The following is a 24,467-nucleotide window of genomic DNA, read 5'->3' as shown; positions in this document are numbered from 1 at the left end:
TGCCCTAACCCAGCGCCGAGCTACGCCTACCGGCCACCCCGACGAAAAATGCCCGGCACCGCAAACGCCACGCTGGACGCCCTGGCCCCACCCCCTCCGGATCGGCCGGACCAATGGGCGCCGAAATAGGCCTGCGTCACTCGGCGCTGGCCAATCGAGGAGGGCCACGATCGTAGAAAGGCTGGGCGCGGCGGAACCGGCCCGCTGGGCGGCGGGGGTGCGCACTCGCGTAGACACGCTCCGGCCATGGTGGTGGTGGCAGCCGCGCAGAGCCCGGCCGCCGGGGCACCCAAAGTTCTGCTTCTGTCCGGCCAGCCCGCCACCACCGCCGCCGCCGCCGCCGCAGCCGCCGGAGCCCCGGCAGGCCGGGCTCTGCCGATCATGTTGCCGGGCCAGCGAGGGGCCAGCCCGGAGGCGGTGAGCGGGGGGCCGCCCCAGGCGCGCAAACGACAGCGCCTCACGCACCTGAGCCCCGAGGAGAAGGCGCTGCGGAGGTGGGCGAGGGTCGAGGCGCGGAGCCGGAGGGCGAGGGCCTGGGGTCTGGGACCGAATCCGAAGGCGAGACAGGGACCTGGGGCCGCGCTGACCGCCCGCAGCGCTCAGGCGTTGGTGGCCGGGCCAGTCCGGTGCCAGCGTGGCGCGGGGCGGGGCAGGAAGTCTGGACTGGCAGATCCACCGCGCTGGGTGGAGTCCAGAGCTGCGCAGGCCTTTTTTATTTCTTTTCTATCTCATTAGAGATAACCAGAGCTGGGTATAAGGGTACCTGGGTTCCAGGCCCTCTAGCTGTGACCACAGACCCGTGGTCAGCTTTTCTGAACTTGGGCTGTGACATGAAGCCAATTGGTTAACCTACTTTTTTGGAGACGCACGGAACTGAAATGTCAGCTGTTGAAGGGGGCTGGGAGCGCTGTAAGGCTCCCGAGTCAAACTCAGCCTCTGCATCCTTAAAATGGTATCTATTTCATCAGGCTGCTGGGGAGATTGAGAAATGCCTAGTACTTAGTCCTCTGTAAATGTTAGTTCTCTTATGATCATTGTGCTTTTTGTGATTTATGAAGTGCCTCCTGGAGTAGACACGGGCCTAGGCTCTCAGCACCAGGGTGAAAGTCGCATCAGCCTCTCCCTCTTTTGAGTTGGGTTTAGGGAGGGAGGATTTATGTCTTAGCGCTATTGCAGCCTTTACTAGATTTAATCAGTCCAGGTTGGATCCTGTTTAAGGGGATTGGAGTCAGGAAGCAACGGGGGAGTAGAAAGGGGAGGAGGAAATAAAGTCTTGTGATGCAAGGTGAATAATATTTGTGTCCAGCCTCTGTGCTGTGGCCAGGGATGAGACGGAGGTGGATGACTCAGTATGGGGGAGAATAAAGTAGGTCTTCAAGCTAGATCCACAGAAGGCTGATTTTTTTTTTTTTTTTGGTTTTGTTTTCTTGAGGGGAGAACCCTGAAGTGTATTTTACCATTAGTCTACCTTGTACTGTAAATTAAAATGAAAGCACCAGGTGGCCAAGTTTTCAAATAAAGATATAAATAAGGTTTGAGATGACTCAGTGTGGTATGTCTCTTTCTGTTCTCAGGAAACTGAAAAACAGAGTAGCAGCTCAGACTGCCAGAGACCGAAAGAAAGCTCGAATGAGTGAGCTGGAGCAACAAGTGGTAGATTTGGAAGAAGAGGTAAAAAAACTTAAGGCCAAACTCGTATCTTTTATCCATTGTATATCTTTCCTTGGTTAATGGTTGCTTCATCTCCTTTAGAATACAATTGGACATAAAATTAAAAGTTAAACTTTTAGTTAATCTAAGTTAGGGTAGATAGGTAGTTGGTTAAGTGGTGAACCTTGATGAGAGCAGAAGTGATTGACCCTCTTGGCATTTGGTACTAGCTCTATCTCAAAGCTGGTGAATTACAACATTTCAACAATGTTTTATCAGTTAGTACTAAAAAATTAGTAAAAGCAGATAGGAAATCATTGCTTAAACTTGAGACCTTTCTGGCTTATCCAAAAGTCCACTAACGGTTCCCTTCCCCTTCTAGGGTCTACTTGTTACCTAAACTTAAATTGTTGCCAGTTACACATCTTGAATACATAAGGATTATTTGTGTTGTTCTTTTTTTTTAACATGTTGATTTTACAGTCCACCACTGCCACTTTTATTATCACCTGCCAGTTCAAGATAGGATTTTTTTAAACATCATATCTAAATTAAAGCCACAAGTCACTCTTTGCTGAAGTCTCTACTAGTAGTTGGGGGCATTGTGTTATATGTGACCCCATGAGATAGCACTTCCTAAATAACTTTTTTTTTGTAATTATAACCTTGCCTTCTAATACCCACTGTGAACAACTTCATAAGCATAGAGTTTTCCAAAAGACCCGGGAGAAGGAAAGGAAACCTATTGTAGTGAAATGCTGTCAGGTGGATTCTTAAGTGAAAGAATTAGATGTCTTAATAGCCTCTTCTGAACTTTCTTCCAGAACCAAAAACTTTTGCTAGAAAATCAGCTTTTACGAGAGAAAACTCATGGCCTCGTAGTTGAGAACCAGGAATTGAGACAGCGCTTGGGGATGGATGCCCTAGTGACTGAAGAGGAGGCAGAGACCAAAGTAAGTCATGTCCTTTATTTGGTGCCGTATGTGAGAACTGGTTTTAAGTGACATGACCTCTTTCTTCAATGATACTTATTCATTTTTCAAGAGTGTAGTGAATAGTACCGGGTCCTAATAATTAAAATAAGTTAGATGACTCTCCAAGAGCAAGTACTAACAAATGCCAGTAGTCGACAAGATATATCTACCATGCCAACATTAAGGAGAACCAGGATAAGAGAGCCAGTCAAACCTAACTTTGAATGCTACGAAAATTATAGTGGTTCTTTGATGAATATGACTGAGAAGGGATTCATTGTGATAGTGACACCTTTCTGATAGAAGAGTGATGTATGGGTTTTAATTTACGAATCATGGCAAATTCAGTGATAACACTTAAGTGGTCTACGGTTGACAGTAGGGCAGTTCTACTTAGAAGATAATGTTCAGGACAAACTTTTTAAAAAATTACTATCCAAAAAGATTCTGGACCTAAAGTCACTATAGAACTTTATTACTAGGAACGTTATTCTTATTGAGAATATAAGGAAGATATTATTTAAGAATATCGGTCCTGCCTGAATCTTTGCTTGGGGAAGAAAAATGTTTCATTGTACAGAAAATCACAATGAAGTTAGTCTTACCTTCCTTTTCTTATCTCTTCTTGAGGAGGGCTCAAGAAAATGGAAATAACAAAGGTTTAAGGGAAAGATTTCAGCTCTAAAGAATAGTTTTCTAGCTTTCTTGAAAGTCAAGAATCACAGCTTCCTGGCAAGTATTTCCCTGGGGACTCTCAGCTGTTGGAGCTGTTCATTCACTTTGGTCTTTCTTCCCAGGGGAATGGAGCGAGGCCGGTGGCCGGGTCTGCTGAGTCCGCAGCACTCAGACTACGTGCACCTCTGCAGCAGGTGCAGGCCCAGTTGTCACCCCTCCAGAACATCTCCCCATGGATTCTGACGGTGTTGACTCTTCAGACTCTGAGGTAGGGCTTATTCAGGTTTACTAAAGAGGTGTATAACTATTTAATTCCATTTGTTTGATGCCTGACATCCCTAACCAGACAGATGAGGGCAGAGAAGGTAGTTTTGGTTGAGTTGGAGGTGAACATTAACTACCTTCCTATTTCCAGGTGGTTTAGGACATGGAGTGGAGTATAGATAAATGGGTCTGGTGGGTCCTGGAGGTCATCCTATAGCCTAATGATTAATTTACATTATGGAACCTAGCACTAAGGTAGATTCTCAGTGCATTCTAATAGTTGAACTCCATTTAATTTTTCCTTTTACAGTCTGATATCCTGTTGGGCATTTTGTTCAACTTGGACCCAGTTATGTTCTTCAGATGTCCTTCCCCAGAGTCTACCAGCCTGGAGGAGCTCCCAGAAGTCGAACCAGAAGGACCCAGTTCCTTACCCACACCCCCCTCTCCATCCCTGGGGACGTCATCAGCCAAGCTGGAAGCCATTAATGAACTGATTCGTTTTGACCACGTATATACAAAGCCCCTAGTCTTAGAGATACCCTCTGAGACAGAGAGCCAAGCTAATGTGGTAGTGAAAATTGAGGAAGCACCTTCCAGTCCCTCAGAGAAGGATCACCCTGAATTCACTGTCTCAGTGAAGGAAGAACTTGTAGAAGATGACTTCATTCCAGAGCTGGGTATCTCAGATCTGCTTTCAACCAGCCACTGCCTGAAGCCATCTTCCTGCCTACTGGATGCTTATAGTGACTGTAGCTATGAGGGTTCCCCTTCTCCCTTGAGTGACATGTCCTCTCTGCTTGGTGTAGACCATTCTTGGGAGGACACTTTTGCCAGTGAACTCTTTCCCCAGCTGATTAGTGTCTAAGGAGTGATCCAATACTGATGCCCTTTTCTTGACTATTACACTGCTGGAGGATATGGCACAGAAGCCTGTGCTTCATTCAAAAAGCCAAAGTAGAGGGTGTATGGTCCTAGAGAATTCCTCTAAAGTATTTGTTCAAACCTCATAGGTCACCCCAAGTATTGTCTTTCGACATTCAGCAGTCCAGGGTACACAGATACATTACTATAATCCAGAAGTACAGATTCTGAGGTTGCACCTTTATCTTAAGGGCAGTGGTTTGCCCTAAAGTATTTACATAAGCATCACTAGAAAAGTGTCTTAGACATGGAATTAACGAATGGCCCTTTATCATTTCTCTTTACCCATCTTGGCATCCCAGGCTTGCCTCCGATCTTAGGTCCTTTAGTTTGCTTCTGCAAGCAGAGAGAACACCTATTTGAGGGGGCTCCTTTTCCCTTATCATGTACAGTTCAAGTAAAGATCAAGAATCTTTTGTAAAATAGAAATTTACTATGTAAATGCTTGATGGAATCTTTCCCTGCTAGTGTAACTTTTGGAAGGTGCTTTCTCCATTTATTTAAAACTACCTGTGCAGTTAAAAAGTACAATGCAGTATCTTTGTTCTTTGATTCCTTCTTGAACCTCAAGTCTTACTGTTGTTATTCTCTCTTAGTTTTCACTGTTTGCCATGGTAGTGATTTATCCCACTTCAGTGAGCATGCCACTTTTTAAAGTGACTGAAGGCTTTCCCCCCTTAATTACCGCCTGCTTCAATTCCTGGCTGCCTGAAGTAATACACTCTGAGCAGTTACTATATTTGAGACAGTTTCTTCAGCCTAACTGACCAACATATTACAGCTAGTAAATGGCAGAGCTAGAACACTTAACAACTTTTGCTATTAACATTGTTAGAGAAGGACATGCCATTAAATATCAATACTTTTGCTATTATTATAGAGATTAAGAGCATTTTCTAGACTCAAACTCCCTGGGTTCAACTCTACCACCGGTTCAGCTGGGTAACCCTGGGCATAAATTACCACTTACTTCCTCATATAATAGTATCTCTAAAGGCTGCTAGAGGATTCAAAGAGATGATGCATTATAAGCACTTAGTATATGCCAGGCACCGTCCCAAGCACTCAAAAGTTAACTGTTATCTCCTAATCCACTTTGGAAGGGTTTTTATCTCTTACAGAATTATATACACTCTAGGACATGTTTCACAAAAGAATGAATCTGTTACAACCCCCACACTACAGACTTGATAAACTCATCATCCAAGGTGCATCTTTTCCTTGAGAATCCACTTACATGATATTAAAGGAGTCCCCTAATTTATAGAAATTATTTTACCCATGCCAGGATTCTATGCCAGTATTTACTGACTACCTCTGGGGAGGTCAGAGTGAGTGAGCAGACCAAACAAGGTGGGATTTGAAGAATCCCCAGCAGCAAGGCAAAGCAGGCTATGGTTCCAGCCAAGTACAAGGAAATGCCTTTGGTGTGATTGGGGGCGTGTCCACAAGCATACTAGTGGGCAAGAGAGCCTAAGGTCCCTGGTTGCTGAAACCAGAGCCCAATCCTAGTACTTGGCAATGCAAACTTGCTTAATCTCTGAGTTTCTGTTTTGTAAGTGTAAGAACAATCCTCCAGCTGCCCCACAATTAAAAACCTGATCACCAGATTTTCTAGAACTGAAAATTTAAGTGCTGAGAATCTATTTAGGGATTGTGTAGGCAGATGTAATTACAGATACATTTTAGCTTTCAACATTATAGAACAAGCATCTGAAGACTGGGGCTCAAGTAATTTACATTCAATGACATCACGTGAAAGAGACAGCTGTACAACAGGAATAACACAGGACACAACCTGTGTAGATTGAATTTTCATTTCCTGCACAGATGGGTGAAAATTACTAAACACTCAGGATATCCTATCTTCATACTGAAACACTAAATGGAATGGTTAGAAATAAAAACATCTTTCTCTGCAAAACCAAAGCAAGATTTCTATTAAATGCAGAAGGTTGTCCATAACGCAAAGAAGCAGGTGACAGATACCTGTACACCATTTCCCTGGGCCTTGTGACACCAACGTGCTTCTCTGCTTTTCTACTACGTGTGCTACTGGAGCAGGCAAAGTAGGGACAGAACTGTAGGCAGAGGCAGTTAATACCGCCTACTCCAAGAATATTTTATGGCATCAGATTATAATCTTCTAAGATTAAATCTTTACCCTCTGACTTCTAAAGTTAATTAAGGGACAGGAAGACTGGCTTGTTTACCCACTAACCAGTTGCTGAAAGACAACATCCTGTCTTGCTGGAGCTATAGTCTAACACCATATTATAACTGCATGTAGCTCATCTCTCAAATGCCACTAGTAGAATATTTGAACCAAACTGATACATACAAAACTATATTCCCTCAAGGAGTTTAAAGTTACACTGCCTGAACCATACTTTATTGTAGATTATTTCAATGAAACCTAAACATGTTAGGTATTGCTGTAAAAAGACCACTGGTCAAGTAGGAACCCTGGACCTGGTGAATTGGATTATTATACTAAATTGTCACTATCTACTTAGGCTTAGTTTCCAAATCTATAAAAATAGATAACTTCTAGCTGTGATTTCCAAATTTTGGTAAAAAACCCCCAATATCCTGAGTTTTCTGTAGCCGTAACTCAAACCTGCCTGCCCACAAATCAGGGATCCACATTTATCAACTAATGGTTGTAAATATGCATGCAATACTGCCACCCAGTGACCTGTCAACTCAAGAAAGGAATGACCATGTAACTGAACATCAAGAGGAATTTTCCTACTCCCTATTTTTAAAGGTCCCAAACTTGATTTCATTTACTTAAGTGCAGGAATACAATATCTCAAATAGTCCAAAACACTTAAGAAGTTTTATTGAAAACAAAATACAAAAACACCAGATTCTCATTTTAAAGTAAAACAGCATCTTTCACAACTTTCCAAGTACTCCACCATTCTTATCACTATTAAAAAACAAAACCAAGGTTCCAGATCTAAAATAATTAATGAACCCACTGGTGAACATTTTTCTCATGGTTCTAGCTTCCACTCATTTTTTAAATTTTACATTTGCACCTTTTCAAGAATGAGTAGCAGTTTTTATTTAATATCTGTGAGAACCTCACTTAACTTTCTTCATATGAAATAGAAAACCACACATACCCTAATCAAACTCAGAGAAAATACACATTTGTTCATTAAAGCTCACCTGCTTTAGATAATTTTTTCTCTTCACACATTAGCATAGTAAGCCAATGTTTGATCCATGCTGCAAAAGCTGTACAAAATGAAAAGACCTGTTAATTCCCTAGGGAAACCTTAAGGCAAAAGCAAAAGCCTTACTCTACAAAAGAAAAACAAAGCAGAGGCATGGGGACTGTGGAGACGGCTCAGATGAGTAAGCACCACAAGGATGAAGACAACGATTTTTGTACAAACATATGCAGGATAAAGTTTAAAAAGGAGCATTGAACGTCCATGTTTCCTGCAGAAATAATGATCATGTCAGGTAAAATGACTCCTGAAACAAGTTCTGCTTGGATCTTAATTAACAGAATCTTATTAGTTCTCTCCTACATATACCCGTGGTATCAGAGCCTTGTTTCAGAGCTCTTCTTTCCTCCTGTTCACTGTACAGACCTGGATCCCAGGCCTGCCCAACAATCCCTATAGAAGACAGTGTTAGTGTGCTTGGGTCCTTCTTTGGAAAGCTGTCACCTCTCCTTCACCTGAACACTGGGACTAACTCCAAATTCCAGGCAGTCACTTCATGTTTTTGAGCTGTAGCAGAACAAACGCATGGAGGTTTCTTTAAGGCTACAAACTTTACAAGTTGGTCCCATTAACAATGACCGAGAGGCAGGAGTTTTTTAAACGGCATGAATCAAACACTTGCACATTTCAACAGAATACAGTTTACATTCATCTCTAAATCTGAGATTAAGAAACTTATTAGCTGGTTTCCAACTGGTTTCAATACTGGTTTGAAGTTTGAATAATTTTACTGTGTAGACATTAAATATTTTGTTTAAATATTAAACATTAAATCTTTTCCTGACTATCCAGACAGAAATAAGAGAAAGCAGGAACAACAGGCAGGAGAAGAAACAGTCCAGTTAACAGACTGGTGACTTCTATGCCATCTGTAAAAAGGGGAGGGACTTCGGCATGGGTTTCAAAATTGCCCGGGAGCTGCCTCCTAAAGTCACCTCTACTTGGCATAAACCATGTTTTCTACACAAGGTATCTGATTCCAACAAAGGCAAAAGAAACCCAGAAAACAAAACAGAAAGAACTGGGGTGGTCTCCCATTGTCTGATAAAAGAGCTAGTATTACACTCAATAAGTTATAGTGTATATCTGTAGCACTAAAGGAATTGTCATTTTACTTCGTACTACTGAGTCCTTGCCACACAGAAGAGCTCTTCCTGAGAAATAAAAAACTTCAATCCTGGTTACCCTCAGAGGATGCCTTGAGCCTGGGTAAGGTCCTCAAGATGAAGATTTCCTGCTAGCAGGAAGCTGTTCTCTACTAACTTTTAGGCTTACTGCACCATAGTTGAAACAATAGGCAAATTGGCTATTTCAGTAAATCTCAATGTCACTTGCCCATATGTGCTCAGCGAATTATTCAGTCACTGTTTTCTAAATTAACATTAAAAAACTCAACTTGCTTATACAGGCACAACTTTTTTTTTTTTAACTACAGAAGTTATATGCTGGGCTTAGCTGATACAGCACTGCCCCAGGATTACCTGAGGGATGCTTCTCCCAGAGCCAATTAGCACGTGGTTTACCTCACAACCTTTTAAACTATCACTCAAAGTTAATTAAGCTGTAAACATTACTGGATAGCTGGGCTTATCAATTATGCAAGGGAAACCAAGGAGCAACAGTAGCACAAGGCAAAAAAGCCTCAAAGGAAAAACCTTTTCTTTGTATTTTTCATTGCATTTTCAGAGGCAAAGAGGGGAGCCACAACACCACTGGCTATTTAATCAATATAGCTACACTGAATTGACAACTAATATACAGGTTTCAGAGCCTCTGTTAATTTCCCCAGCATAGGCTTAAGCTACCGCCTCCTTACTCCTTCTCCCCAATCATATATAGTCACCACTGTAAACAGAGCTCATATCTACAGATGAAGTTGTGGCTCAACTGTCAAAGTACACGTAGTAGGAGAGCATCCTACTTTAATGCATCTTTTTCAACTCAAGTATCTGAATGATATAGACAATGTGACAGATGACTTAAAAGTCATGCTTACACATATAGCTTCTATACTTGACTTAGCAGAATGTACTTATTCCTTTAATAAGACCCCTAGAAAACTGCTTTTCTCTTGAGACAAGTTTCCTTGGCAAAAGTTGAATTCAAGAAATGGCTACCCAAAATGAGAGTCCCACCCCAAATCACAGGTAGAGATATTACACCCGTTTCAAAACTTTCAAGTCCCTATACTGTACAAGCAGGCTCATGACTGAACACATAAGCCTTCTAAAATTTGACTTTAGTGTAGAAACTGGTGTCTAGAGTTCCATCTCTTCTTCTGTGCAAGCAGCTGTCTCCAAACCAGTGTAAACAGGCAACCCTGTTTGCCGAGGTTCCAAGAACAGTTCAGTTCTTTGAGGGAAGGCAGTGCCAGCAGCTGCATGCTTAGTTTGGCTCTCTCCTGTGTAGTTCTTAGCATTAGATGACGGCTTTGGCTTATCAGAAAGGAGTTCAGGGAGAGGTTTCCAGAGCACAAGCTCCATGGAAGGACGGCTCCTAAGACATAAAATACAGATGTTTATCAATAATTTTATAACATGAAAATAAAAGACATACATTGAAAAACTAATGTTTGCTACCTAACATCTAAAAACTGATGGGATTAAATAGATTTATGACAATCCAAATTGATCTTTACAAAGGCCACTCTAGTACATTAAATTTTACAGTTCTGCATGCATTTTTAAGCAAACCAACTGGTTGTACTGATGCTGTGATTAGAATATAAACATTCAACATGAAGAACAGAGGCCCTTGATTTATTAGTTTTTTCTTAAATTGTGGTTAATATTAGCAGATGTGAGCTACTATCTTGTACTAAACCATTATAAATGAAAAAGAAACACTGGCCAAACACACTAAAAATATCTCAGTATGCCTTTTGCTTAGTACAGCTATGAAACATAATGCTTTTTGCAGTAAGCCACTGTCTGTGCTTACCCCCACCCCCTTGCCGCCCTCTCCATCTAGTGATGGTTTGATGGTTTCTGGGACCCAAGGGCAAGTAAGGAAAAATAAAACACAAACAATGAAGAACACCCACACCCACACACACAAGGCTAGCTTCTGGAAAACTACCAAGAGCAGAAAGTGCTATGTTTTAGGCTGGAGGGCAATGTGACCTGCTTACTCTTGGCTAAACTATTTACCTATCCTAAGGGCTGGGTAGTCAGAATTATAAGCTCAAGCTAGGAGGCTAATACAAAACCCTTGTGAGCTAACATCGAGCAGCAGTGGAACCCACTGTGTCTAAAGACAACACTGCCTCATCTACCTGACATCAGTGGGACTGGTATCCTAGGAGAATTTTTCAGATATCTGACACTTACGCTCACTGAGTACCAAGTCTATCTGAAGTCTTTTCTAGGCAACTCCTAAATGGCACTTTATAACTTGCCTACTACAGTTGGCCCTCCATATCTGTGGGTTTTTGATTTAGACCATTTAATTTTTTTAATTAATTAATTAATTTATTTACTTATTTTTGGCTGTGTTGGGTCTTCATTGCTGTGTGCAGGTTTTCTCTAGTTGTGGCGAGTGGGGGCTACTCTTCGTTGCAGTGCGTGGGCTCCCCATTGCAGTGGCTTCTCGTTGTAGAGCACGGGCTCTAGGCGCGCAGGCCTCAGCAGCTACGGCATGCGGGCTCAGCAGTTGTGGCTCATGGGCTCTAGCGCGCAGGCTCAGTAGTTGTGGCACAACGGCTTAGTTGCTCCGTGGCATGTGGGATCTTCCCAGACCAGAGCTCGAACCCGTGTCCCGTGCATCGGCAGGCGGATTCCTAACCACTGCACCACCAGGGAAGCCCCCAGACCATTTTATATAAGGGAACTGAGCATCCTTGGATTTTAGTATCCACAGGGGGTCCTGGAACCAATCCCCCCATGGATATTAAGAGACAGCTGTACTTTACAGAGTCGGTAATGACCACTTGAGATCATCTAAGCTCAAGGACTACAAGAATTACAGGGCTATCATTAGTTCTTATGTAAATGGGCTCCAGGCTGCTTTGCTTTTCAGGTTCTTATGTTTGCTTTCCAGTTGCCTCTCCTGTTCTCACACTGTACTGTCACTATTCACTACTATGAGTTTGTCTGTTCTGCTGTTTGTGTGTTTCCACTCTGATGATCGAGGAAACCAGATAACTGAGCTGATCAAACTGGGTCTAAACTAAGTGCAAAATGGCTCTTAGAGCTAAAGGCCTGAGGGGCTACACACTATGAGGTAAGAATATGGGCTGTGGATTGTGGCCTTTGTGATAACTTTTTTGACTGCTGGGAGACTTTTGTTTCCTAGGTCCTAATAGTGGTCCTAGATAACTGAGAGAGCCAGGTAAAAGGTACTTTTGAAATGTGGTTCCTACATCCTATCATAGGAATTTGAGAGAATGGGTTCTTTTTTTTTAACTTCTTTATTGGAGTATAATTGCTCTACAATGGTGTGTTAGTTTCTGCTGTATAACAAAGTGAATCAGCTATACATATACATATGACAATGGGTTCTTTCTTGCCAATCCTCCCATTTCCAAATATTAGACCATTAGTGCATTTTAGGACTTCAAAACAACCCAGGGCTGAGTACACAAGGCAGCCAACTCCTGCTTGCATAGCATTTTGCTCACCCCAATGAACTAATAAGAAAAGGTCTCCAACCTGGGCTAAATACAAAATGCACTGTGCTTTCACTTGGTTGGCGATCAGGAAGTGTCTAGAGACTGGGTTTTCCCTCCAAGATCATAATTGAATGGAAACCAGAAACCAAAACTTACATGGACTCAATCATTTTCTTTGTAAAGACTTCATCAAATTCCCTCTTCAAACCTGTTTTCATGGTATCAGAAAGGACAAGGCTGGGGAGATGGTTAATATTTCTGTCAGCTTCAACTTCTTCATCTTCGTCAATTATTCTAAATAAAGACAGAAGCGAAGGAAGATAGAAAAATTATTTAGTTAAGCTATTATATATTCTATTAATTGGACAAAATTTTAAAAATAAGAAAAGGATAAACGCAACAGGTACGCTGCAAGACAAACGCTACAGCAAAATATCAAGTAAAATATGAGACTATACCTGAGAGAAAGAAGTATACACAAAAGAGTTGTTCAACATTTAATCAAAATGTTTTACATTAGAGGCAATCAAATTTGAAGAATGTGTCCCTAAAAACCCTCATACCAAAAATATTCAGAGATAGTAAGTGAAAATATTAAGTACAGTTCTATGAGAAGAGCTTACTTTAACATTTAAAGTGTATACTTTGAACTTCCTGATTTTTATAGTCTGATACGTTGAGGATCAAGGAATCACCAAATGATGAATTAGACTAACTTGAAAGAGTAGAGATGTTACATAGGAACAATAATAAGCAGCTAAATATATGCTGCCCATTTACCTGTCCTCAATTTCCTGAAGCCTCCTTCGGGCAACTTCACACTGTGGTTCTCCCGTTGTCTGATCCATCTCTTCACAAATAACATCTAACATGCCAGGTGCAGAAAGGCCACTAGTGCACGGATTTACTCCATGACCCTCTATATCCTGATGTGCACAAAGAATCCAGTCATTAGGACCAGCACAGAGCCCTGCTTCAGTTAGCCTTTTCTTTCTTACTGGACAACTGAAAAAAAAAAAAAAATCAATGAAAATCCTGGCTAATATAAATGAAATGTGTATCATCCCCATCTCTAGTCAAATTCTTCTACGAAAAAACTCTAATTTTTGACAGTGTGTGATTACAAGATGGAAAATCACACGTTTTCTTTTCTGTCATTCTCACAGCCTCCCTGAGATGTTTCCCTTACCGACATTTGTCAAATTAGGTTGCAACTGCAAGATTTTTGCCTTTCCAGATTAGAAGTGTTCGATGTGGGAATTTAAAGTCGTTCTTACTTATTCAGCTCTGGAAAGGTCAAGTGGGAGGTAAAGAACACAAAAATCACTAAGTAGCAATTCAGTGCCAGCCATATTTTTTCAAACTGCTGCTGCTCCATTACACTGGGCATATGAGGAGGTAATCTGCAGGCATCCTATATTCCCTTAGGGCAAAAATATATGCTTCATCAGGTCTGCAGCAAGTACTACAGGTGCAAATGGTATTGCTGATTTTTTTGGTTCTCTCCAAAAATGGCAGAGGCTGTCATTTGCTCTATGGGTCCCTGACTAATAATGGGGTGCACTTTTCTCCTGCCTTGCAACATAAACTATCTTCACTTCCTAGAAATTTTGTATTTCCTTGAGACCTTAGAGTTCATCAAATCCAATTGCTTTGTTTTGCACATGTGGAAACAAGGACCTAGAAAACTAAAGTGCCCCCTCCAAAGTGTCACGTAAGGTGAGTTGTATTGATATTTTGGGTACCAGACCCCAGAGACAGACCCTGAATCCTACCTCTATGCCATTTTCACTAAAACCTCCTGCCTTGTTAGGGAAATTCAACTATTCAAGCTCTTACCACGAACTAGTATCTGCAAGCACTATGACATGCCTGGTGTTTAGCTGAGAGCTGTCCTGAAGCAAGTTAAATAGACAACCAGCCCTCATCTATTTGAGTATTTAGACCAAAAGTACATTATTGCCTGAGCATCACCAAGCACAATCTCAAGACCAGAACACAGTTCTACAACCAAAAAATTCATTAATGGCTACCAGAACTTCTGATTCTAAACTAAGAGTCAAAGGAAGAAGCATGTATTTTATAGAGAGAAATTTCTATTTCATGTGAAGACTATGAAAATCAACATTCAAGTCTCTGGCAATATAAAATCTGACAAGTAATAATGCTCTCTTGAACCTAGATTTTTGACTGGAATCAACTATTAAATGAGATGTTTAGTTTATAAATATTTTTAATTCATAAGATAGTATTAAGAATGTCTATCCATAAATCAAACATTTCTGTAATATTTGGATAAAGTATGTGACATTTTCGAAAGCAGAAGAAGAAGTTATAGACATAAGAAGTCATGTTGGGGCTTCCCTGGTGGCACAGTGGTTGAGAATCTGCCTGCTAATGCAGGAGACACGGGTTCGAGCCCTGGTCTGGGAAGATCCCACATGCCACGGAGCAGCTGGGCCCGTGAGCCACAGCTGCTGAGCCTGCGCGTCTGGAGCCTGTGCCCCGCAACGGGAGGGGCCGCGATAGTGAAAGGCCCGCGCACCGCGATGAAGAGCGGTCCCCGCACCGCGATGAAGAGTGGCCCCCACTTGCCGCAACTAGAGAAAGCCCTCGCACGAACCGAAGACCCAGCACAGCCAAAAATAAAAATAAAATAAATAAATAAATAAATAAAAATTAAAAAAAAAAAAAAAAAAAAAAAAAAAGAAGTCATGTTGGACTTCCCTGGTGGCTCAGTGCTTAAAAATCCACCTACCAATGCAGGGGACATGGGTTTGAGCCCGGTCCAGGAAGATCCCACATGCCGCAGAGCAACTAAGCCTGTGCGCCGCAACTACTGAGCCTGTGCTCTAGAGCCCATGAGCCGCAACTACTGAGCCCGCGTGCCACAACTACTAAGCCCGCATACCTAGAGCCCGTGCTCCGCAATGAGAAGCCACTGCACCGCAACAAAGAGTAGCCCCCACTCGCTGCAACCAGAGAAAGCCCACGTGCAGCAACAAAGACTCAACACAGCCAAAAAAAAAAAAAGTCATGTAAGAAAAAGCAGAATAAATCTAGAAGGAACAGGTAATTTCCTAGCATATCTAACAATTCAACTATTAAATACAGCTGAGGGACTTCCCTGCTGGTCCAGTGGGTAAGACTCCATGCTCCCAATGCAGGGGGCCTGGGTTCCATCCCTGGTGGGGAAACTAGATCCCGCATGCATGCAGCAACTAAGAGTTCAAATGTTGCAACTAAAAAATCCTGTATGCCACAACGAAGACCTGGAGTAGCCTAAATAAATAAATAAATATTTTAAAAAAATCTTTAAATGCAACTGAGTATCAGAGCTGGGTTCTGATCTCTGATCTCCAACATAATTTGGGCTAAATTATTTCATGCCTCTAGGTCCACTTTGCAAATAATTAGAGATCAATGATGATTAAGTCCCAAAGAAAATGGGATATAAAAGACTTTAAAGTTCTGATAAGAGCTATGGAAGTGGCAGGCGGGCAGCACACTTCTGGGTATTTGACATCCAACTGTCCAGCCCCAGGGCCTCAATCTCTCCATGTGTATATTAAAGATGGTTATTTAACTTTTAAAGCCAATTGTTTGTACACTTCAAACTTTTTATTTATGACACTGGAATCCTTTATTCAATAATCTCCTATAGGGAACCCCAAAAGATAAAAGCAAAGAGGTCCCTGTGTATCCAACAGCAATCCCAAGGCAATAAAGAACATAAATATTGTCTGGTCCAGAGTTTTTAAATTTTATTTTATTATTTATTTATTTTAAAAAATTTTTGGCCATACGCCGCAGCATTCGGGATTTTTAGTTCCCCAACCAGGGATCAAACCCACGCCCCGTGCAGTGGAAGCGCAGAGGCTTAACCACTGGACTGCCAGGGACGTCCCTGAAGTTTTTTAAAACTGAGACAAGTTTCAAATCTACTGTCTCATTAGTCTATGTATCAACCAGGTGAGAAAATTCAAAGTTTCTGCTGGCAAAAAAAGAAAAAAAAAAGATCATACACAAAGTTGAAAGACAAACAACAAATCTGGGGAAAACAAAACATATATAATAAACTGGCTTCCTTAATAAAATTTCTTATAGATTAACAAGAAAAAGACCAATAAGCCAATAAAAAATTTGCAGAAACATGAACAATTCACACAAAATGAAACACAGATGGCTTAAAAAAAAAGATGTTCAACATCGCCTATAATTTACAAAATACAAATTAAAACAGGGATCTAATTTCTTTAATTATAAAATGCCTATACTTATAAAAGTACATACAATTTAATAATTATGAAACAAAAATCCATGAAAATATTCAAGATATAGACTGCTGTCAGAATCCCAAAATGGTACTCTACTCCCTCCTCCCTGTAGGTAAATACTGTCTTTTATGGTAATCACTTCATTTTTTAAAAAATACATTATCAAGTATGTAGATATGCAATCTTCAAGTTTTTAGTTGTGCCTGGTTTTGAACCTTATCTATAAGGAATTATACTGTATACATATAAATTCTTTTTTTTTTAATAAATTTTATTTTATTTTATTTATTATTTTTGGCGTTGGGTCTTCGTTGCTGTACGCAGGCTTTCTCTAGTTGCGGTGAGCGGGGGCTATTCTTCGTTGGGGTGTGTGGGCTTCTCATTGCGGTGGCTTCTCGTTGTGGAGCACAGGCTCTAAGTGCGGGCTTCAGTAGTTGTGGCTCACAGGCTCTAGAGTGCAGGCTCAGCAGTTGTGGCACACGGGCTTAGTTGCTCCATGGCATAAGTCCCTACATATACATTCTTGTGATGTTTCTTTTGCTCATACTATAAGACACATCTAGGTTGATGGATGTGGGTTTTTTGTTTTTGTTTTTCTTTTTGCTGAATTGAACTCAGCAAAAAATTTACTTTATCCATTGTACTGTTCAGGGACATTCCAATTTTGAGCTATCATGAACAAGGATGCTATGGACTTTCTTGTACATGTCTCCTGATGAGCACATGTACATACTCAAGAGGAAAACTGCTGGGTAAATGGGTATGTGCACCTTCAACTCATGTGATAATGCAAAACTGTTTCCCAAAGTGTTGTAGCAATTTACATACTCATCCATAGTGTTTGAGAGTTCCTGGTGCTACAGAACGCTCCAGTATCTGGTGGTGAAGTATCTTATTGTGCCTTTAATATGCATTTCTCTAAAGACCGATGAGGTCAAAAATCTTTTCATTTAGTTGGTCATTTGGATATCCCCTTTGGGGAAATCTTTTACTCATTTTTTTTTTTTAGACTGTCTGCCTATGAGATGCAATCTTTTACCTATCAGTTAAGTGGTGATCAAAAAGTTTGAAAATACAGTTCTGATGAGAAGATGGAGAAACAGGCATTCCCACTGTAAAAGGAGTATAAATTGGCAACTTTTTTCAAAATTCAAAATGCATATACTTTAAGATCCAGCAATTTCCCATCTAGGAATCCATTTACCTACTTGCAAATATATACAAAGAACTTAAAAAGAATGGTGGTCCAATTTCACTGCAGCACTATTTACAATAGCCAGGACATGGAAGCAACCTAATTGTCCATCGACAGATGAATGGATAAAGATGTGGCACATATACACAATGGAATATTACTCAGCCATAGAAAGGAACGAAATTGAGTTACTTGTAGTGAGGTGGATGGACCTAGAGTCTGTCATACAGAGTGAAGTAAGTCAGAAAAAGAAAAACAAATCCTGTATGCTAACACATATATATGGAATCTAAAAAAAAAAAAAAAAAATTCTGAAGAACCTAGGGACAGGACAGGAATAAAGACGCAGACGTAGAGAATGGACTTGAGGACGTGGAGAGGGGGAAGGGTAAGCTGGGACGAAGTGAGAGAGTAGCACTGACACATATACACTACCAAATGTAAAATAAATAGCTAGTGCGAAGCAGCTGCATCGCACAGGGAGATCAGCTCCATGCTTTGTGGCCACCTAGAGGGGTGGGATAGGGAGGGTGGGATAAGGAGGGTGGGATAAGGAGGGTGGGAGGGAGACGCAAGAGGGAGGGGATATGGGGATGTATGTATACGTATAGCTGATTCACTTTGTTATACAGCAGAAACTAACACACCATAGTAAAGCAATTAGACTCCAATAAAGATGTTAAAAAAAAAAAAAGAATGGTGGTCATGGTAGATTTGTTAGTAATAACAAAGATTAGAATTAACTTAGAAATCCATCACTAGGAGACTGGTTAATTATCTGTACCTAGCCTTACAATAGAATTCCACTCACCTGTTGAAAAAGAAATTAGGTAGAACTCTATGTGCCCATATGCAACAAGCTACAGGAGAGTAAAATGAAAAGATCCGATGTGCTGCAGTGTGAACAGTATCTTACTTACAATGTAAAAAACCAGAAATATATAGTTATAAACTTGTAAATTTTTACATTATCTTCCTTAGGAGACATAGGAAACAGGCAACAAGGGTAACCTCTGGGGAAAACTGGGAGCAAGGAGTTTAAGACTTTTCAATATGTAGCCTTCTGCGAACTCTTTTATTTTGTGCATATAACAATATTCACATGGCTCAAAGTTCAAACATTACAATCGCTTATGCATTTTTTTTAACATTTTTATTGGAGTATAATTGTTTTACAATGTTGTGTTAGTTTCTGCTGTATAACAAAGTGAATCAGCTATACGTATACATATATCCCCATATCCCCTCTCACCCTCCGTATTCCATCCTTCTAGGTGGTCACAAAGCACTGAGCTGATGTCCCTGTGCTATGCGGCTGCTTCCCACTATCTATTTTACATTTGGTAGTGTATATAAGTCCATGCCACTCTCTCACTTCGTCCCAGCTTACCCTTCCCCCTCCCTGTGTCCTCAAGTCCATTCTCTACGTCTGGGTCTTTATTACTGTCCTGCCCCTACGTTCTTCAGAACCATTTTTTTTTTTTAGATTCCACATATATGTGTTAGCATGCAGTATTTGTTTTTCTCTTTCTGACTTACTTCACTCTGTATGACAGACTCTAGGTCCATCCAACCTCACTACAAATAACTCAATTTCGTTTCTTTTTATGGCTGAGTAATACTCCATTGTATATATGTTCCACATCTTCTTTATCCATTCATCTGTCGATGGTCACTTAGGTTGCTTCCATGTCCTGGCTATACAGTTGTTTACAGAGTGACAAGTTTCCCTCTGACCTGACCAGCTCCGTTCTCTAAAACGTAACCCATGTTATCAGTTCCTTGGATCTCCTTTCAGACACCTGATGTTTCACCCTTTCACTTAAAAACAAATAGCTATGGATATAAAATAGGTTAAATTAAGTGACCATTAAGTGAATAAAAGGCACCTGAAACTTACTCATCCTCCTCCTCCTCTCGCTTGTGTTTCTTTCTATGGTGAACTGAAACACTGTTGAAACAAACCAGAAAATCAGTCAGTTGAGAAATTTATGGAGCGGGTGCGTTCAGCATCCACTTTCTGGCTCCGATAATCTTGCCCACCCCATTCCCACCAGCTGTCCCCTTCCTTGCCGAGTGGGATGCATATACAGGTCACAAGTTCAGTCAGGTATAGACACTGAAATCTAAACTTCTCATTTGGTCAAGACCGGGGGAGATAAATTGAGGGGGACCACCGTAGGGAAAACGTATCGGGGCAGGCACCGGGCTAAGCACTTTATTTTATGATCCCACTAGGAGGACCCACTTCTGTCCCAAGTTGCGGATGAGAAAACTCAGTGTCCGAGAGGCGCTGAAAGTTAACAGCAGCGGCGGCTCCGCCGCGGTCTGGAGGGAGCGAGGCGAGTGCGCGCCCAGGGCAGCTCCAGGCCCGGCTCGACCCGGCTCGACCCGGCTCCCTTCCTCGCAGGCTCTGGGCGAGCTCGGACCGTCTCCTCACTTCCCGGGACGCAGGGGGGCCAGGGTCCGAACCGGACCCCCGCGCTATGCTACCTCAGGCGACTTACGGTAACCGACTGTGGGGCTCAGTATCCTCATCAGCAACCTGGGGCTGAGAAGTCCCCGCCGAAGGTCGCGGGGAGGGTCAACTAGCCCGCGCCTGCCCGCCCGCCGCCCGCCGAGATCCTCACCGTCCGCGCGCCGCGCTCCCGCCCGGGCTGCTCGGGGCGGCGCGGGGTTCCCACCGCGGGGCCAGCTCGGTGCCGTCCGCCCCCGGCGGGAAGGCCCGGCCGGGGAAAGCCGGTGGCGGCTGAAGGAAGTCCGAGCCGCCTCTCAGCGGGAGGCCGCTGAAAGGCCGGCCGAGCGCGGCCATGGCCGGGGAGATGAGGAGGCTGCGCCCGCGGCCCCGGCCGCCCGCGGCCCCAGACCCGGCAGCGGCTGCCACAGCGACTGCCAAGAGGCGCCCGCTTCTGCGCCCGCTCCCAACCCCACGTCACGCCTTCTAGAACCCTCCACCCCAAGCCGCCCGGGGCACGCCGGGATTTGTTGTGTGTGGAGAACTGCTGACGCGAGGGTTGCCGGGAGTTGAAGTCCTTGCGGACTACAAACAAGATGGCTGCCCGGCCGAGTCTCCGGGACTGGAGGATGGCCCTGGCCAACCTAGAATAGGATCTAGGTTCGAATCCTCACTCAGAAAGTTATGGAACCTCTGTACCTCAGTTTTCTCAGTAGTAAAACCTGAAAACAGTAGTACCTATGTTCATAAGACCGATGGGAGAATTAAATGGATTAAAACATCTAGAGCCCTTAGGACACTTCTTGGCACATAGTACACGTTAAAAATCAGCTACTAATTCCTTCTGTGTTTTAATGTAAATGAAGCTGATGATGCCTTAGAGGGAACAGCATGGAGGATCAGGGAAAACCTCAGAGCTCTTGTGAGAGGGACTGGCAAGACTTCCAGGCTCTATGTGGGGCATCCAGAGACAAAGTCTTGCTAAAGGGCTAGCAGAATTTGCAACCACAACCACTGATCACGATCATTTTTCCCATCTCAGGAAATGGCACCATCATCTAGTCTGAGTTGCTTATTATACCAAAGTCAATGCCCTTCAGCCAAAGACCTCCAAGAACACACCTGTAATTGACCAAAGATGGATTTATTGACTTACTGCAGTAAGGGAGTGTCTCAGTAAGAGGGTGTTAGAAAAGGCTTCCTATAGGATTTCGGTGTGTCATAGTGGGATTTGGGAGCAGGTCAAAGAAGCAGGGCTTTGCTCTGGACTTAATACTGTCAGGAAGCAGAGATAATTCTATGGTTATCTTAGCTAATCTTTTCTAGAAGGTGGGGGGAACGAAGGGAGCCTAAACCTACAGTTGGTAAAGAAGCAACAGTCCTTGCGTTAGCCAGGATGGGAGATGTTTGGTCATTTTTGTGCTTTGGACAATGTTTAGGATTGGATTACAGACAGGATTACAAAGGGGTCTTGCTTTTATCTTGATCCATAGAAGTCACATCTCAGTCCCTGTTTGATGTTGATGTTCTGTGAAATTGTTTAACAAGAAACACCAGGGTCCACCTGATAGTACCAGGCCAGTTTCAGCTGTCAGAAGATGCTTTTCTCTTTCTAACCAAAACCCTAAGCATCATCATTGATGCCTCTTTTTTGTTCACCGTCCCCCCCCCCCATATTTAATCAGTTAGCAAGTCCTATGGGCTCGTGAAAGGCCTCCAGATTTCTCTTCATTTTTCCCCATCTCCATTGCCTTCATGATAGTATGGGAAAAAGTAAATGGACCCCTTTGTGTAATGTAATATGATTGATTCAGTTTAAGTTTTCTTAGTGACATTTACAATGCAGTTTTGCCTCCTTAAGGTAACACCCTACTTACCTCAACTGGATATAAAAGATATTCTCCTGGGTCACTTCTACAAATGGCCAACTCATTCCTCACCTGAAAAAAAAAATCCTTCCAGATGATGTTATATACACATATACATACAAATATACATTTATAAAAGGGAGTCCTACTCTATATATTATTCTGAAACTTCTTTTCCACCTAATTATATTTCTTGAATGTCTATCCAAATTCATTCTTTTATCCTTTAATTCACAATTCTATACTAAGTTGCATGCCCCTTATCAAGCAATGTATTAGAATTAATAATTTATTAGGTACTTCCTATTTGCAGGTGCTCTTTACCCAGATAAAGTCAAGTATTCCTCATAATAATGCTAAATTGGATGCTTTTATGCCCCCATTTTACAGATAAGGAAATTGAGGCAGGTTATGGTTCCCATTTCCCTCAGCTGTAAGTGATGGAGCCAGTGTTCAGCCCCAGGTCTGAGACCCTAGATCCTGCCTTAAACTTCTAGGCTTTGCTCCATCTCATTGAATTCCCTGGAAAAAGTGCTTTGGGGGAATCAGTGAAAGCCTCAGTATAATGTGTCTGAGAGAGACTACATGGAGCTTTGGACTCCTGGAAGAAAAAAACAGGATCATTGTGCACTGTCTCCCACACTAGCTTGGGGAGAGTGGCTACGGAACTTAACAGTGGCCACTGAGAACATCTCTTCTTTTCAGTGACAATCCAGGCCTGCCTCCTAGAGGTGACTTCTGGCTCACCTCTCATAGGATTGGTGGGTCAGAGGCATACAGACACTTAGACGTTCCCTTCTTGACTCCTTTTTCCTGGTGGCTAACCTTATTTATCTTTTTATTAAAAAAAAAAAAAGTTTTCTGGTTTTAAAACTAACACAGGTTCTTAGTAAAAAATTAGTTGAAGTGGTGATAAAAGGCTAGAGAAGCAAATAAAAATTGCCTTAATACCATCCCATTAGAAGCATGATTGTTATGAATATCCTTCCAGTCTTTTTTCTTATTTGTGTGTATGTGCACACTCACGTAACTGTGTGCTAGTGTCCAATACACACATAAGAGCTCTGCACTATCGCAACTAGACCACAGATACACATATGACTCTATATAAAGACAGCAAAACCAAACTCAGGGTAATTTGTCTACATAATTAATAGTCGTTAGTTACTAGAGCTTAGCAAGAAACAACCTCGTCAGGATGTTCATACAAAAATATTAGGCTTCATCCCCTCTGGAAGAAAAGACACCAAACCAAAATGTTGATGGCAATACCAGAACTTACACTCTCTGGATATAAGTTTTTATTCTTTTCCAATGAATATGTACTATTTATTAGGCCATAAAGGATAAATGTTTTTGAAATAAACAATTGATGAGGTACAATAGACTGAATGTTTGTGTCCCCCCAAATTCATGTGTTGAAATCCTGACCCCCAATGTGATAGTATTAAGATAGTATTAGGCCTCTGGGAGGTGATTAGGTCATGAGGGTGGAGCCCTCACAAATGCCCTTATAAAGAGACCCTAGGAAGCTCCCCTGCCCCCTCTACCATGTGAGGACACAGCAGAAAGATGGCCATCTATGAACTAGGAATGTGTTGTCACCAGACACTGAATCTGCTGGCGCCTCCATCTCAGACTTCCCAGCCTCCAGAACTGTGAGCATAAATTTCTGTTGTTTATACAACACTCAGTCTATGATATTTGTTATATCAGCCCGGATGGACTAGGACATGAGGTTAAAAACAAGAGGCTGAAAGAAGCAAATGACACCAGCAGCATGCATTTATTGAACACTTACTATGTACCAGGCACTGTGCTGAGGGCACTATTTCATGTCGGCTCCACAACAACTCTGTACTACGGTGTTAATATCACCACTTTGCAGAATTAGAGGCTAAGATTCAGTGAGGTGAAGGACCAATCTCAAGGTCTCACAGTTAGTAATGATGGTTCTAGAAAGATCTGACTGATTCCAAAACCAGGAATATCATTACCACTTTCCACAAGCAAATAGAAACTTTTTTTTTTCCTGCTGAGGATCCTCAAATGCATATTTGAGGGAAGATCCTTGCATTAGTCAGGGTTCTGCAGAGAAACAGAAACTACAGGATATACAGGGATATATCCTGGGATATATATATAAGAGGAGACCTATTACAGGAATTGACTTACTTGGTTATGGAAGCCAGGAAGTCCTACCATCTGCCATCTGCAACTAGAAAACCAGAAAGCCAGTGATGTAATTCAGCCTGAGTCTGAAGGCTTGCCAATCAGTGGGTTGATGGTGTAAGTCTCTGAGTGCGAAAGCCTGAGTACCAGGAGGACCGA

General features: G+C 42.2%; 2 protein-coding genes across 2 annotated transcripts; one reads left to right on the top strand and one right to left on the bottom strand.

Annotated features, from left to right (window-relative positions):
* Window positions 1-217: 217 nt before the first annotated feature.
* XBP1 (X-box binding protein 1) lies at window positions 218-5,023 on the top strand. The gene is given in 6 exon segments (XM_028163743.2): window positions 218-494; window positions 1,575-1,671; window positions 2,475-2,603; window positions 3,422-3,481; window positions 3,484-3,567; window positions 3,874-5,023. Coding segments are annotated over 6 exon segments (1,176 nt in total). The 5' UTR covers window positions 218-246; the 3' UTR covers window positions 4,432-5,023.
* A 2,279-nt stretch (window positions 5,024-7,302) lies between these two features.
* CCDC117 (coiled-coil domain containing 117) lies at window positions 7,303-20,763 on the bottom strand. The gene is made up of 5 exons (XM_057526545.1): window positions 20,444-20,763; window positions 19,714-19,764; window positions 13,122-13,346; window positions 12,498-12,635; window positions 7,303-10,228 (listed from the first exon to the last, which is right to left on the bottom strand). Exons 1-5 carry the CDS (start codon window positions 20,623-20,625, stop codon window positions 9,991-9,993), a joined length of 834 nt encoding a protein of 277 aa, XP_057382528.1. The 5' UTR covers window positions 20,626-20,763; the 3' UTR covers window positions 7,303-9,990.
* Between the last annotated feature and the right edge of the window lie 3,704 nt (window positions 20,764-24,467).

Source organism: Balaenoptera acutorostrata, chromosome 13, assembly GCF_949987535.1.
Source record: "Balaenoptera acutorostrata chromosome 13, mBalAcu1.1, whole genome shotgun sequence".
Classification (NCBI taxonomy): Eukaryota; Metazoa; Chordata; class Mammalia; order Artiodactyla; family Balaenopteridae; genus Balaenoptera; species Balaenoptera acutorostrata.
This window is presented reverse-complemented; position numbering and strand designations above follow the sequence as displayed.